Source organism: Lytechinus variegatus, chromosome 5, assembly GCF_018143015.1.
Source record: "Lytechinus variegatus isolate NC3 chromosome 5, Lvar_3.0, whole genome shotgun sequence".
Taxonomy (NCBI): Eukaryota; Metazoa; Echinodermata; class Echinoidea; order Temnopleuroida; family Toxopneustidae; genus Lytechinus; species Lytechinus variegatus.
This window is the reverse complement of record NC_054744.1, coordinates 24,365,607-24,382,350: the sequence shown is the minus strand read 5'-3', so window position 1 is coordinate 24,382,350 and position 16,744 is coordinate 24,365,607. Positions and strand designations below refer to the sequence as shown.

Sequence of the window (16,744 nt, the reverse complement as noted above, 5' to 3'; positions counted from 1 at the left end):
AATATGATAAATAAAATATTAAATATCAAACATGATATAAAATGAATATATTTGGATACAGTCTGGTCTACATATGTAGACTCTTTAAGGGGAAAGATAAAATCATTCTTAATAGACAGATCCCCAAAATACATCTATGAATGGGAAAATTATGGTCTTTGAAGACAGGTTGGACGCTAAAGTGGGTTTACTGTATAATTTTCAATACATGTATGTATTACATTCAATAACACTTTTTAATTGCCTTTTGCGCTGTCCTAATTATTCAAATTTATACGTTGTCTCAAACAGATATGCGTAGGAGTTACTGTTACAATGATTTCGTTGGAGGTCAGTGTACTGATGCCAGGGCAGGCAATGCTACCCGTAAGGAATGCTGTTGCTCTCTGGGTGCCGGCTGGGATTCACCATGTAATCTCTGCCCAAGGGTCTCAGATCGTAAGTAATTCAATATGAGTTTGAATATGAGCTTTGCTTTGGATATTTATTGATAATGATAATAATTTGGGTTTACATATTGCACAATTTCTATGGAGCATATATACTGAAATGGGCATTACATAGTGCAAATGGTTTGATGTTTGATCTATTCCAAATTGATATGGTAACTAAAGTGCAGTTGAGTCAGATATACCAATTAATATTCAAGGATATGGATTATTTGAAAAAAAATTCAACTTTTGATGGGATTCAGTGAATTATATGCATGTCTCGTTTGAAAAGAAAGCCTGCCTATCAATAGCAAACAATGAATTAAGATGGTTGAGAACTTATATGGAATATAAACATTTTAAATTACCGTCAGCAAGAAATTTTATCAACATTGTGCTGCACTCAATCCAGGTGAGGTTAATAGGGACCTGGCAGGAATTTATTCCTTGAAACGCAGAGTGCGTTATAACTCCTGCTAAAGCCAGGGTAATTATGCTGCATCACTGTAGAACACATAGAGACTTCAATTCAATGATAAGTAAGTTGTAAATGATATGTAAAATTGTTATTATTCTCATGTCCTTACAGCTAACTTCATTGAACTTTGCCCGGACGGTCCTGGTTATGCCCCTAGTGTGACCCCAGATCTCTATGAAGACATCAACGAGTGCAAGGTGTTCCCAGGAATCTGTGAAAATGGTATTTGTATCAACACAGACGGTTCTTATCGCTGCCAGTGTCAACCTGGATTCATCCTCGATACCACCGGTCGCATCTGTGTCGGTATGCTCAATTTTACAATTGTGGCCCGCTTGAACCATCAATAAGTCACCAGGGAAGATTTTCTGTAAAAAGCCATAATCATGTTTTTGTATTCAAAAAGTAAAAATTTAAAGATTGGCATATCTGAAAGAATAGTTCTTTGTCCTCATACAGTCAAAATTTGTAGATTTATGGTTATATAATTCAATATACTAGGATTTCTTTGACTCCACTTTTTGTCCAGACTGCTTGAAAGTTTGATCACCGAGATTACACATTGTGCACATCTCATGCTGGAGTAAATCCTTAACTTCACACCTTTTTTTACTGTCTTTCTTTGAAGCTCTCACTGAATTTCTTCTACATCTACATTCAGTCAAGTATATGTGTCATTGGTTATCAAGTTCAGTATGATATGTACCATTTCAAAGCTAACAATGTGCACTTCAAAGCTCAGACAGAACTCTCAAAAGTTATTTTTGGCAAATTATTTATGGCCCTTGGGTGACAGGTCACAATTATTATTATTAAAGCCAATATGTAACACCAACTTTGAGCAACTCCAGCTCATGACTTAATATACTATGCACAGACGCTCCATCATTATTCATTGTAGCAACATTTGGATCAGATCGAATTATGACACTGTTTATGCCCCCTAAAATGATGGATAATTTATCATCACAAGAAATCAAATCTAAGCTGAAGTATTTTAATTTTTCTAAAAGTATTATTTTTTACCTTTTGACACTCATCATTCTTTCTTTTTCTTGTATGCCTCGGAATAAAATATTTCTAGATAGATGGCACCATATAAATGCCTATTATTCTTGTTATCATTATAATTTTTGGCAATTCTCTATGTGTCACATATCACAATCACAATATCTGTCAAAACAAAATGTTTACTGTATGGTCCCCAACATCAATTGTCGCTCATAATTTTTTTAAAACAACAATATAATTCTCATGATCAGAACATGCCTTTATCCTGAAACGTACCGTTCTTTCTGTCTTTCCCTTTTGAAGATCGTGATGAGTGTCAAGAGAATTACAATGTGTGTGGTTTCAATTCGACGTGTTACAACACTCTTGGATCGTTTGAATGTAACTGTGGAGAGGGATACCAAGTAGGAAGGAGAGGTACCTGTGAAGGTAAGACATTGGTACTTAATAATTGACTACATTATTGCCATGAGTGTATTGTGTCTATCTTTGACATAATTATCTTATTAATGTGATGTTGCTATTTTCTTTATCTTGCTGTTCTCTGTAACGGAGCACCTTGCTCAACAAGCTTAAGCTTTTTGAGGTACTACCCGTGTTTTATCCTTTGTACATATTGTATTATAACATCTGAAATAAATAAATGAAACCTTAATTTGAATTGATGCTTAACCCTAATAGAGCCTGGTTATTTGGACCCATTTCATTATGTATTTCTTTGTTTTTTTTCCCATTTTTACAACTTTTTTTTATGAAAATGGTTGCAGACATAATTCTGATCATTAACAAGGCAAACTTAAATGATTTTTATGAGTAAAATAAAATTAGTGATACATTTGTGAATTTTGGCTAAAAACACATTTTGCATTGAATTCATGTTTTTGAGCAATTTCGAATCTGACATGCACTTTCATAATGTTGCGTGATTTGGTAACCGCATACCCAGGTGTCACAAATTTGGTCTCAAAAGTTGCATGAGACTTGAGAGTAAAAAGTCAGCGAGCGGCTCATTAAAAAAGAAATTGTGCGGGGGATTTATTGCGAAAAATGGTGAGAATGCCCACCCCCCCTGCCTATTAGTGTTAAGCCCCATGTAGACGCGATCCAACTGCAGCATAACTTATTTAATGAATTTATAATTTATTTTGCATTAAATTTGATAAATGGGAAGTGGTATAGCACTATCCGGATGTTGCTATTTTAATTGTTAAGATTTAGTTTGTTGATGTTATCTTATCAAGTGCTATCTTTTTTTTTAATCAGACCACAGTTTCTCTGATGATTCATAATTTCACAGCCAGAGATGTATGCTGAATGAGGACTTTGCCCAGACTTCACAAGGATCAAACCTGTACAAACTGGAACAAAATTTGCAATTTTGTAGCAGTTTCCTGTACTAAAGCCTATGAAAATTTACCACCTGCCCTTTATTCTTTATTGTAGATATCAACGAATGTCGTCGAAGGAGAGGGCAGTGCGCATTCCGCTGTCAGAACCTCCCTGGTTCCTTCCGATGCCTTTGCCCCAAAGGGTACACACTTACTGATAATGGCAGGCATTGTAGAGGTAAGTGGGCCATCACTTTCTCATGTACTCATGAAACTTGTGAATATTACCCCTTTATCGTATAAAAACGTATATATGGTTCAAAGTATGGTATTGCTAGGATACCTTTGCCCCACTGGAAACTTGAACATGAGGGTAATCAAGTATCACTCATCGTCTTGCAAGAGTGTCGGGTCAAAGGTCATTTAGGGTCAACGAACTTTTACCATGTTGTGGTACTAACATCGAAATTGTAACCAAGATTCAGTTTAGTAAAATGGTATCCTAACTTTAAAAGCAAATGGATATATTGCATGAAACTTGGACATTAGTAGGTTAATCAAGTATCACTGATCATTTTGCATGAGTTTCGTGTCACATTTTTTTTCACATGTTAATTTTTAGATTCTTCTGTTTTTTTTTATATACATGTAGAGAAATCTGTAAAATTGAAAGTCCAAAAGGCTTTAGAGTGAATTTTTTCCCAAGCAATTATTTTGATTAGATATGATGAATATCATTTGGTGACAAAGATGTCTTTGAGTTACATTTCTCTTGTTGATATTTGTGAAATAACTTGTTTTGCCAAAGTAGAGTTTTTATTTACTCTTTTTTTCTCTTAGATTTGGACGAGTGTCAGACAGACCTTAACACCTGCCGCTACCGCTGCAAGAATCTCATTGGCAAGTTCATGTGCTTGTGTGATGAAGGCTACACTCCTATTGGAGGAGACGGAAACAACTGCAGAGGTAGGAATCTGGAATGTCTATTGATTGAAATTACTGGGGGTGGAAGAAATCTCCCCCTAAAAAAAAATTTTTTTAAGAAATTGCAACCAAGAAAAAGGGAGAAAAGAAAAAAAGAAAAGAATGATTTATATTGTACTAAAAGTTAAATAGATTGATATCATTGGTGGTTGGATGGATGAACGGATGGATGAGTAAATTGATGTGAGTTTATTGAATGGGTGGTAGGTGAATGAATGGATTGACAGATGGACGGACAGGCGGGCAGACGGACATATTGATGAGCAAGCTGAATAATGGCATCTGATGCTTGACATCCATATGGGTGGATTAATGGATTGTGAGATCGATTCATGAATGGGATATAGTGAATAAATGCATGTTGAATGAATGAGTAGATAGTGGATTTGGAGTGCAGGTTATATGGTAGTATATTATACATGTAATACAGTAAAAAAAGTGTGTCTCTGTTATTGAAATCTTTATATTCTAATCTCTGTCTCACTCATCAGATATCAATGAGTGTATGTTAAATCATGGCGTGTGTCAAAATGGCCGGTGCAGGAATACCGATGGTGGCTACACATGTATCTGCAATCAAGGATACACCCTCGGTCCCTCTGGCAAAGAATGCATGGGTGAGTTAGTCGTTTTGCATGTCACCATTCTTCACCTCTCGGTCATGTGGCAAATTAAATAATCACTAATTACACCTAATGTGAACACAAATGCAGGTGTTGCTTTAGAATTTAAACATTATCGATAGGCACCCCAACAATGAAAATGGTCTTGACATTTCTTGAATTAATATTTCTCTATTTCATAAAACTGGATTAGTAAAGGCAATTGGATTAATGTAATTCCAGGTAACTAGCCCAATATTCTAAAATACAGTTTTGAGGTGAAAAAGACTGTTTGGGATTAACAGAACACAGTTTCAGATTTCCAAAGGTACAGTACTGTTGGCAGATCTGGTTTTAATGTTTGTGTTGACAAATTCATGAAAAAAAACAGTAATCAATATATTTTGTTTGTTATGAAATGAAAAAATGTATTATCCAAATGAAATGAATGCAGAAGGAAACATTCAAATCAAATCAAATCTCCTTTTTGGGGGCCATTATGATTCCTCTGTCTTGCTGCACAAGCTCAGTGTGATACTGAGTTGCACTCTGCGAGCATATATCAATTCAAAATAGTGAAACAATTCCCAAGATTTGTAAGACCTTGTATGTTTCTTTCCCTGCTATGACCTATCATGACAGACCGTCGCACTGGTTTCTGCTATGCCTACGTGCCACCCAGTGGATGTGAGGCTAGCTTAGGAGGTATGCAGCCGGTCACCATGGAATCATGTTGCTGCAGCGGTGGAAGGGCCTGGGGTCCCACCTGCCAGATATGCCCTGTATATGGAACAAGTGAGTTCAGAAAACATTAAATTTCGCAGGAATTCTAAGTTGTTTTGTAGCTCTTGTTCTATGCTCTATGAATGAATTACAATTCGCATTTTGCCCGACAGTCAAAGTTTATTGGCTTAAATAACAGGGAAACCTAAAAGAAGGAGATTAAGGGAAGAAAGAAGGACAGTCCCTAATAGAAGTTGTTCTGTAGGTCTTTTGCTATTATTCTATATATGTGTTACAATTTACAGAGTATCCCATGAGATGTTGATTAGGCAATTGAAGTTTATGGTCTTAGAGAATCTTACTTCGACCCTATAACGGAAAAAAGGAAGAATGGGTTAGGGAAGAGGGAAGAAAGATAACACTGATTCCTGGAAAATTGTTCAAATTGTCAGAGTGATTGCTAAAGGCTATTTATAATGTATCTAAGAAATGGATCTACCAGAATTGTTTTGATACTTCTGGGGGTCATCCACACATACAAGCATGTATAGGACTACCCCCAAACTGTCTGCTCAATAGTTTCAGCAAGGTTTTTGTTAATATTTTGAATGCAGGACATTGAAAGAGTAATCCTTTGCAGTAGATCAGTGTTTCATGATATACATGTACTTCCTGAATATCATCTAAAGAATATAAAAGCTAACAGTTGACTACTCACATCTTTTTTTTTGCACATTTTGTTTGTCATTAATCCGATTACATTGTTCATTCTTGTTTGCAGTCGAGTACAACCGTCTTTGCACTGATGCCACGCCTGTAGATCCATGTCGGGTTGTTCAGGGATTGTGTGAAAACGGGCACTGTCTCGGAGGATCAGGCGGATACTTGTGCCAGTGTAATCCAGGCTACATTCTCAGCCCAGATGGCACAAGATGTGAAGGTATAGAAATTCTTAAATACACTCTTTCAATTCAATGATAACAGAATAATCTAGGCTGTAGATCCGTGTCGGGTCGTTAGGGGTTTATATGATAACACGCACTGTCTTTGAGGATCATGCGGATACTGGCGGATACCTGCGCCTGTGTAATCTAGGCTACATATTCGGCCAAGATGGCACAAGATGTGAAGGTATAGAAATAGTTAAATACCCAATTAATGATAACGGAGTAATATAGTTCTGAATTTCTAGCTGCCTTTTCAGAGGGGCACTCTAATGATAGCCTGGTTTTAGCCCCAGCAAACAAAAAGAGAAAACTATGCAATTGTAACTTTCCTCTATTGGAGCAAATGTTTTTTCTCTGCAATTATGCATTTTCTAGCATTATAATATTGTATTATTTTTTTTCTGTTTTTACGTGGACGATAAATTCTGTTTAAAATTATTTTGAGATTTTTAGTACAAGTGCTATGCTGTTTGATGATTACCAGTGTTAGTAATAAATCGATAATATTGATATTATTTGACTGTATGTGTCTTTCAGATGAGAATGAGTGTAACCGAGTACCCCCTCCATGCAGCTACCAGTGTAAGAATACACCAGGAAGCTTTAAATGCGGTTGCCCACAGGGATATCTACTCAGTGAAGATGGGCTCACATGTAGAGGTAAGCTTCTATAGTTATAATAATAGCATGCAACATTTATATAACGCTTTATACATATGTTTCTAAGTACAGCGTACTAAAACCAGGCTTGGTTTCTTTTGGTATTTTGAGGAATAAATTGCTTCTGGGTGCCCAGTTACCACACCTGGGTCGATCAATATAGATCAAAGCTTTGCCAAATGGGTTGACACCACACTTTTTTTGTGGGGCAAAAGAAAAAATACCCCCCAAAAAATGATTTTTTTATAATTAGTGATATAAAGAGGGAGGAAAAGATGATAAATAGGATAGAAAGAAAAGGGAAGGAAAAATATTTAAAAATATAAAAGCGAGGGGGTGTGAGCCATTTGACTCTGTAATACCCTTATTTCCATGATGAAAAAAACATCAAATTGAAGTTCAAAGGTTATTGATATAAATTGACATTCAAGGATTATCATCAAAACAAAGCATTAAATGAACATAAACATAACCTAATAAGACAGACCAAATCAGCGAATTCAATTTTTCACAAATGCAGTAAGAAATTTAACCATACTGATTATTGCAACACTTTCAGATTTCCCCCCGCCCCCCATCTAAATACCCTGACATGACCCCTCCCTGAAGATATGTATGGTTGATTGCCAACATGTGAGTACACATGCCTGTTCTCACTTTCATGTAATTGCAGAGAAAGATGAATGCTCAATGGGAATCCATGAATGCCAGTTTGAATGTAGGAATACTCTAGGAGGGTTCCGATGTGTCTGCCCTGAAGGATACGTGCAACATGGATCCACGTGTATAGGTAGGTTAGCAGTTTATGACATGAGGAAATATGTCATTGATGAATGTAGGTTAAGATCAATCTCAAAGTCAGCATTGGTCCAAATCTTTCAGTAGTTGCGATTGATCTAATCAGTCTCGTTCACGGTAAGCTAGCAATGTCATAATTATTGTTAACAACCATCTGAATGCAAAGTGTGATTATGTGTCGAAGTTAAGTATTGGGATCTTTGAAACTAATCCCCAGGGAAGAGTGGGGTTTCCCACTTAGCAAAAGAACAGGAAACTGGTCATTCAATGTTATAATAATGCACAGCTGTATGAAATACCATCCTGGTTATTCGATTTGTTATTAATGTGCAATAAATAGCTTCTCAGTTTCAACATTTTTTTTTCAGTTTCTATCATGTTATATGACACATACAGGAGTACCTGGTAAAGGATAAAAACCCCATATCTTGAAATACCTACAATAATCACCCAAATGCTTGTCAGATTACAATACCCACTGTTTCAAAATTCTCCATACTGCTCAATATGATTTTCAACTAAAAAAATCAAAGATGGGATTTTCATTAAATTGAGCATTTCCCAACTCAACCAACATGTGTAACAAATTCTACTATCTATTTGATTCACCTTACCCCCCCCCCCATTATCAATTAGCCGTGGACATAGTAGTTATTACTATCACTCCTACCTATTAATTGAATTCACACTGTATCACTTTTGTAATCTTATGTAACCACATTCTTCAAATTTACTTGATATCCAGAGTGTATAGATACCAATGATTTTGATGTGGAATAGGTTTATCATGTTGAAGGATTGTGTAGAAGAAATAACCAGTTGTCTCACGATGTGTCGAACGTATTTGGAGCCGACGCTATGTAACCCGTTCACAGCAGCGTCTTTACTCATTGCCTAATGAAAGTCTAGCAGCTTGCAGATGAAACGTCGCTCTCCAACTACGTTCGCTACATCATGAGACAACTGGTTATTTCTTCTACTCAACCAATTATTTTGTTTATAATTTTCAGGCAGAGGATGAGGCTCAATCACCTTGAAACCTGTTCTCTTTATTGATATATTATGTTCTATTCATTATTTTGGTCTTCATTCATGTTATATGTTGTTATATCTTTCATCTCCTTCCTAGATGTGAACGAGTGCATTCAGACTCCAGATATCTGCGGTACGTACGGTACTTGTCAGAACACACAAGGTGGGCATAGGTGTGAATGCCAGAGAAACTTCAGACCAGATCCAGTCACTAATACCTGCGTTGGTAAGTTCAATGTCACTTGCATTTCGCATCGGGGCCCAGTTTCATTAAGACTCACAACTGTGGTAACTGTTGCTGCATCTACCATGGAATCCCATATTTTGATTGGCTGCTGATTCCTGTTACCATGGCAGCTGTCATAATGGCAAAGATATCATAATTGTTAGTCCTAAATCTAAAAAACAGCCCCAGTACCATTTGATTCAATTTAATTCTGTTTAGTGAAATTTAACCTTTACTTCTTCAGGGTCCCCAGCCCATCAGGGGAAATCAGGGGAAATTATGTTACTTTTTCCAGTCAGGGAAAAAGATTCCTCAAATCAGGGAAAAATCAGGAAAGTTTGATCAGCCCAAAAGTCGACAGCACGGTAGTCAGACTCTGTTATATTTTGTTGCATATCAAAACAACATCCATTGAATGACTGGTTATGAGGGTACTAATTAGTTTTACATTGATGTTTTTATAAATAATATATAAAATACATGTAATTCACAAAAACATGCAAAACTGAGAATGGGATGAAATAAGTATCAGAGAATTTTCAAACTTCATCAGGGAAAAATCAGGGAATTTTGTTTTCTTGAAAAGCTGGGAACTTTGTTCTTATGCGGACTTAGCCAAGTCCTTTTTTGCTTCCACATGATGACCCTTTAATGATGTTTAGGATTGCCTTCCACAGTTTTTCCAACTCTAGTTGTATATCCCCATCATCTACAGCTACCAACAAAACTATTCCACCATTCAGTTGAATAAAATTGTACTTCAGGACTTCACTCACTTTCAAGAAAAGAATAGCTCTAATTTTCTCTTTTCATCCTTTTTTTTTGTCTTTCCATTTCAATTTTTCTGCCTGTATTTCTTTCCCTTCTTCATATTACACATGGTGAACCGTAAACCTTCTCCATGTTATAAACTCCACCATGCAAACCTACAAAGATCATCTAATTGTACTTTTGTTATTTACATGTAATATCAGAATCAGAGAGTGGTTGCATCTGATCAATTCTTTAAATTGCCTTAAATATGTTGTCTTCCTTCCTTTTGCCTTCTGTTTTGTAGATATCAATGAATGTGAAGAGCAGCCAGACATCTGTCAGTATGGCTGTCAGAATACCATTGGAGGCTACAGGTGCGTCTGTCCAGACGGCTTTGAAGAAAACTTCTATGGAAGATGTATTGGTGAGTTAACTGCCACTGTTGAAGTAGGTCATTCTTTGGCTTTACTGAAGAGTAAATCGTAGATTGCTGACATTAGGGGAGCATTTCATGAAAGGACTTTTATCCGACAGTTACCATATGAACTCAGTCAATAAAAATCAATGAAATTTGTCAGAGCTGACAACTTGTCAGACAAAAAATTTTCATGAAAGGGAAGAGTTTCATGAAAGGATTTGTCAGACATTTTAACAAGTCCCTGTTTATACTGCAGTTACCATGTGGAGCGTTGTGGCCCAGTGGATTAGTCTTCTGACTTTGAAACAGAGGGTTGTGGGTTCGAATCCCAGCCATGGCGTAATTCCTTCAGCAAGAAATTCATCCACATTGTGCTGCACTCAACCCAAGTGAGGTAAATGGGTACCTGGCAGGAATTTATTCCTTGAAATATGCCAGCGCGCTGTAAAAGGCTGCGGGGCTTAAGCCAGGGTAATAATATCCAAGTCCTTTAGAAGTGCTTAGGGACGTTATGACATAATGTGATATGCGCTATACAAGAACTGCGTTATTATTATTATTATTATGGTAACAGTTCTTCTCAGCCAATCAAAATCTAGGAAAGTTGTGAGATCTGACAACTTGTTGGACAAACATGTTGACGAAAGGGAAGAGTTTCTTGATAGGATTTGTCAGACGTTTTATCTGACAAGTGTCAGTTTATACTGCAGTTACCATGGTGACAGTGCTTTTCAGCCAATCAAAATCTAGGACAGTTTTCAGATCTGGCAACTTGGACAAAAATGTTGATGAAATGGCACCTGGAAAAGAATTGGGAGTACCTGTATATAAGTAGTACATTTGCATTTATTAGGAACCAGCCAAATACATGTATGCTGTCCCGCAAGACACTTCTTGGCGGTCTGTTTCAGGCACTGTAGGGAAGTGTGTCTTATGATGGATTTTGTATAATAATAATAAAAATGTTTTACTTACCCAGGGTAGCCACTTCAGTTAGGAAACTGCTCTACCAGCTGGCCCTGCATTACATAATATGTTATCATTACCCTTCTCCAATCTAAATGCTGAGTGCCTAGCAAGAAAGCAGAAGGTCCTATTGTCTTTGGTATGACTTGGCCAAGGATTGAACCCACGACCTCCCGTTCATGATGCGGATGCTCTACCACTGAGCCACCATGCCCGGTATACAATTGACTATCCTTGCATCTGACAGGCTGAGAGCAAATTAGTCAGTGAAAATCACTGTCTGATTTCTTGATGAAACATTCCTCTGTTTTGGGGTTAATTCTTGTCTGTGTCGAATTCCTCTAGAAAATTGATCTGAGAGCATCTTAAAAAATTCCTTTATCTAAAATATATTTTTGAAGCTATTATGCAACAGCTTAATATGTGTTTTGTTTTTTTATTTATTTGTGCTGATAGATTACAATGAATGCAGACAGCCAGGTCGATGTGGTCAAGCTACCTGTTATAACACTCAGGGCAGCTACCAATGTGGATGTAACAATGGATATGCATTTGATCAACAGAACCTCGCTTGCAATGGTATGTGAAAACTATGTGACTATTTGGCCTTGCATAATTATGTTGAGCTAGTGCCTTAGTCAAAATGATTTTTTTTCAGATAATGTAAACTTGTGCCTAAATTTCAATTAGTTATTAAAACATCATAAGAGAATCCTTTACTTTTAAAGAAAATGTGGGAATGTTTCATTTTTAGTCCTACACTTTATTGAAACATGTTCACATACCCTCCCCCACCCCCCCCATTCATCGCTTTTAATAAGGCAACCTTTTAGTTCCTCTCTATGATGTCCATGGACTATCAATAGAACCTTGTAGTTTACAATGTATATAGCGCCATCTTGTGTCAGAAAGATGTTACATTCATAGTTGCAATGTAATTCTGGTGACTTCAATTAATTTCTTAAAACAGATATTGTTTGTTTAGTTTTGTACAGAAAGGCTAATGAGTAGGCCTATGATTGGATGGTCACCTGAACACAGTTGAACATGCCTAAGAGTTAGATGAAAAATATAGATAATTATTGCTTTTCTGATATGCAGATATGTCTGTATTCTACTCTATTTATGTCTGTTTATATCAGTGTAATATATAGTAGAATTTTTGCATATAGGGATGATGATTTATTTCAGGAAGTAGTAACATCATATTATAATTATCGCAATATATAGACTAGGTATAGTGAAATGTCTTCTTTTTTATTGGAAAAGTAGTAATCACTTATGATATATTTCTTTTCTTTTTGTAAAATTGAGTTAGTAATAATCAGAATTATGATTTTTCGTACTACATTGACAGATTTCTGTCATTGTAGTTAAGCATTTGTATTTGTTTGTTTGTTTTTGGAAGTTACCTTGGTTAGTTGGGACATCTAGAGCACTCTTGTTACAGTGGAGTGAGGCTATTTTTTCAATGTATCTTGATTTGTATCGTACAATGTTTTACAATCCAAGCATTTGCATGCCTTATATATCTATTTTTCAAATCATATTGGTTTGATTTTTTTTTACAAAAAATAAGTTTGTATTCACACAATGGTCGTTTGTTTTGCTTTTTGCCTTCTATTTTCTTCAGATATCAATGAGTGTCAAGGATCATATGGTAATGTGAACAGTCCCTGTCAGTATAGCTGCCAGAACACAGAGGGTAGTTTCTCATGTGGTTGTCCTCCTGGATACACCAGTGTAGTACAAGGGTGAGTTCACACTATCAGCATGTTGTGTTTATTCATATAGTAATTTTATGTTCAATCTTTCATCCAATTAGTTATCCATTCATTTCTTTGTGTCCTGTCTTGTCTTCTCTGTGTGTTTTTCTCTCCATTCCTTTTTTTCTTTATTTATTTGTTTAATCATATTATCAATTTGACTATGATTATTATTATTATGATAACCAGCATCTACTTCACTCTTCATAAAGCTCTGTGCATTTTGCTATATACAGTGCGTATCAAAAAAACGGGACAGATTTGAAAAGTCTATAAAATTTTTGTTTCAAATAATGATGTCTATATTTTGGTGTTAATAGATGCTCTAAGGTCTTATCTTTGAAATGCAATTTAAAAAAAATAAATTGTATTCATGCTTGAGCGAACACGGGACGTTTTTGTTGGGGGTTCAAAAAGAGGCTTGCGCCAGAATTGCAGAATATGTGTAATACAATGATCAGACTTCTTTCTAATCAGGAGACTTCCTCTTGACCTTTTCATTATCCGTGTCACAATTTTCGAATTATGCTGTCAAATTTCATTTACAAAGTTATTTATTTAATTGAATTATTTTGTTTTTTCATTTAAACTTCTCTTACCTTTTGATTTTCCTTCATAAGTAACTGAGAAAAGAAGATTTTTTTTGTCAACCCAAGCAAGAAGATTTGAATTATTAATTGGGAAAACTTGTGATTATTCAAATCGTTTTATTATGTGAAACAAATAATGTTATGTACCTTTAAAAGACATGAATCTATTTTTCAAGGGGTCATTAATTCCTTGACCAAGTTTAATTGCTTGACAGGAAACACAGGAAGGGATTCACGTTTTCAATGACAATGGTGTATTGAGTCAATTTTGAGGGAGCTAGATATGGCAGATCGGGTTAAAGGAAACCAAAACCCAGGAAAAGAGGCAATCTTATTGGAAAGAGTAAAATGAAAGGAACAATTTAAAAAAAAGTGACATCAAAATCGGTTATGAAATAAGCAAGTTATGGGAGTTTGAAAACTCTTGTACTTTCTGTGGGCATCCTCAAATTGGCAAACTTGCTTCAAAATTGCTAATTTTGTGGACAACTCTCCATTTGTTTTGTACACAAATTTTCAGATTTTCCTCATTATCTTTCAAGTTGCATCTTGCCTCCTTCTGAGCACAACATATGTCATGGGAAAATATAATCCACACCATATATGTCAAGGTCAGGAGGTGATAATGTGAAATATGTAAAATAAAGGGGAAAATCTGAAAATATGTGTACAAAACAAATGGAGAGTTGTCCACAAAATCAGCCATTTTGAAGCACGTTTGCCAATTTGAGGATCCACATAGAAAGTACAACAAGACTTTTTAATCTTCCATAACTTGCTTATTTCATAACCGATTTTGATGAAACTTTTTGTAAATTGTTCCTCTCATTTTACTCTTTCCAATAAGATTGATTCTCTTCTTGGGTTTTGGTTTCCTTTAACCCTAAAAAGACTGGGGGGGGGGCTGATTCAGCCCCCCCCTCGACATTTTTCGTGATAAATCCGCCGCGCAAAATTTTTTGACCGCGTCACTCGCTGACTTTTTACTTTCAAGTCTCGCGCAACTTTTGAGACCAAAATTGTGACCCCCGGGTACGCAGTTCGGAAATTACGCAACATTTCGTAAGTGCATGCAGATCCAAAATTACTCAAAAACGTGAATTTGTGTACAAATCCAATGCAAATAGTGTTTTTAGCCAAAATTCATAAATGTATCACTATTTTTCCTTTTACTGCTTAAAATCAATTAATTTTATCTTTTTTATGGTCTAAATAAAGTCCCCGACAATTTCCATTGAAAAAACAATAAAAAACAAAAAGTCGAAAAACAAAGAAATACATAAGAAATTTAGAAAACAATAGAATACATAAGAAAATAAATGTGATGTTGAAATTTTTTTTTTAATAAATTTGATCAGATGCCTATCTAGAGTATGTGAAACAAAAATTAGCATTTCAGGGGCATTATTTTATTAATTACAGCAAACTTATGATTTTACGCATATATTAGCATAATTAATGAACATGAGATTTTTTGCAGAATTTGATGTTATAGTTTTGTAGATAATGCCATGGGTAACGCGTGTGCCAATTCGTCTCGATCGCGCGATCGACGGCCGAGATCATTAGGGGGGGCTGAATCAGCCCCCCCCCCCCCCCCCCCCCCCGTCTTCTTAGGCGTCGAAATAGCCCAGTCTATTTAGGTTTAAATGTATTAAAAAGTTGTGAGCGAGCGAAGTGAGCATGCAAATATTCCCACTTTTTTAATGACAATATTAAATTTTGTGATGATTTTTTTAATTGAGGGGGGGGGTGGAAGGAACCCGAGCGCCTGCCCATCTGTGTGGCTTTGTTCAAAAGGCACCATAACCTTTGTAGCACATAATGAAAGGATTTGAAAAAAAAATCCATGCTCTCCCATAATTCGGTTGAAAAAAAATTATTTTAGCTTGAAGGAATATTCAAAGCTAACAGAGAGCATATCAAAAAAAAGAAATAACAGAATAATTCAAGCAAATAAATAGATCTGAAAATGAATTTTGACCGCATGATTTGAAAATTATGGCAAAGATAATGAAAAGGTTAAGAGGAAGTCTGCTAATTAGCAAGAAGTCCGAACATCATATTACTCATATTCTGCAATTCTGGCGCAAGCCTCTTTTTGAACCCCCAACAAAAACGTCCCGTGTTCGCTCAAGCATGAACGAAACTAAATTTTTTTGATAGCATTTGAAAGACAAGACCTTAGAGCACCTATTAACACCAAAATATAGACATAATAATTTGAAACTAAAATTTTATAGACTTTTCAAATCTGTCCCGTTTTTTTTTTATACGCACTGTAGAGCACTATATTCATTTATTCCTTTATTTGTATCTTCATGTATACATTCATATTCAGTATTTGGTAATTCATTTATTTTTTAATTTTTATTCTGTTGATTTGAGATTTACATGAACCATGGGCCCATCTTACAAAGAGTTACGATTGATCCGATTAATCGCAATTAAGGAAAGCCAGCAACGTCAACATTTAAAATGCATTTTCGTCCAAAATATTTTCTAGAAATGATGTACATTCATACATTCACTGTTTTCTTGACCATTCAGTTTGTTTCTCTCTGTTTTCAAAGAACATTAGGCAAATTTCCTAAAGAAAAAGTTGATGGATTTCCACATACTTGAGATTGATCAGATCAATCGTAACTCTTTGGTAGACGGGGCCCTGGTGTGAAGACTACTGTAGATATACAAAGAAAATAAAGCACTAAGGTGATTCCAGATATCAGGATATATATATTGTAACGTGAAACCCCCTAAAACTCCTGGTAAATGCTGCCACCATGCGGGAGATTATACTGAGACCGCAACTCAGAATAATTTGGAATAAATTCCAGTAAATAAAGATATCCACAACAAAACTACTCATATTCAAACCTCTCTATCAATTAATGGGGTTCACGGGTAGTCTATCCGAGTTCAATGGCGGGTAAGTTGTCTCCAATATAGAGACGTGCTGCAATCAATCAAATAGATAAACATCAATCAATCAATCAATCATCGTCAACTAACGATCATAAATCACCATAAA

The 16,744-nt window shown here is 35.7% G+C and overlaps 1 protein-coding gene across 1 annotated transcript in view; it reads left to right on the top strand.

Moving 5' to 3' along the window:
• The window catches only part of LOC121415783 (fibrillin-2-like), a 102,866-nt gene that overhangs the window by 74,975 nt on the left and 11,147 nt on the right, over window positions 1–16,744 (top strand). The window contains exons 49-62 of the mRNA XM_041609110.1: window positions 292–438; window positions 1,021–1,215; window positions 2,224–2,349; window positions 3,364–3,486; window positions 4,089–4,214; window positions 4,724–4,849; window positions 5,477–5,629; window positions 6,339–6,497; window positions 7,042–7,164; window positions 7,838–7,954; window positions 9,092–9,220; window positions 10,278–10,397; window positions 11,814–11,936; window positions 12,991–13,111. Coding sequence (XP_041465044.1) covers window positions 292–438; window positions 1,021–1,215; window positions 2,224–2,349; window positions 3,364–3,486; window positions 4,089–4,214; window positions 4,724–4,849; window positions 5,477–5,629; window positions 6,339–6,497; window positions 7,042–7,164; window positions 7,838–7,954; window positions 9,092–9,220; window positions 10,278–10,397; window positions 11,814–11,936; window positions 12,991–13,111 — 1,888 coding nt within the window. The remainder of the gene's footprint in view (window positions 1–291; window positions 439–1,020; window positions 1,216–2,223; window positions 2,350–3,363; window positions 3,487–4,088; window positions 4,215–4,723; window positions 4,850–5,476; window positions 5,630–6,338; window positions 6,498–7,041; window positions 7,165–7,837; window positions 7,955–9,091; window positions 9,221–10,277; window positions 10,398–11,813; window positions 11,937–12,990; window positions 13,112–16,744) is intronic.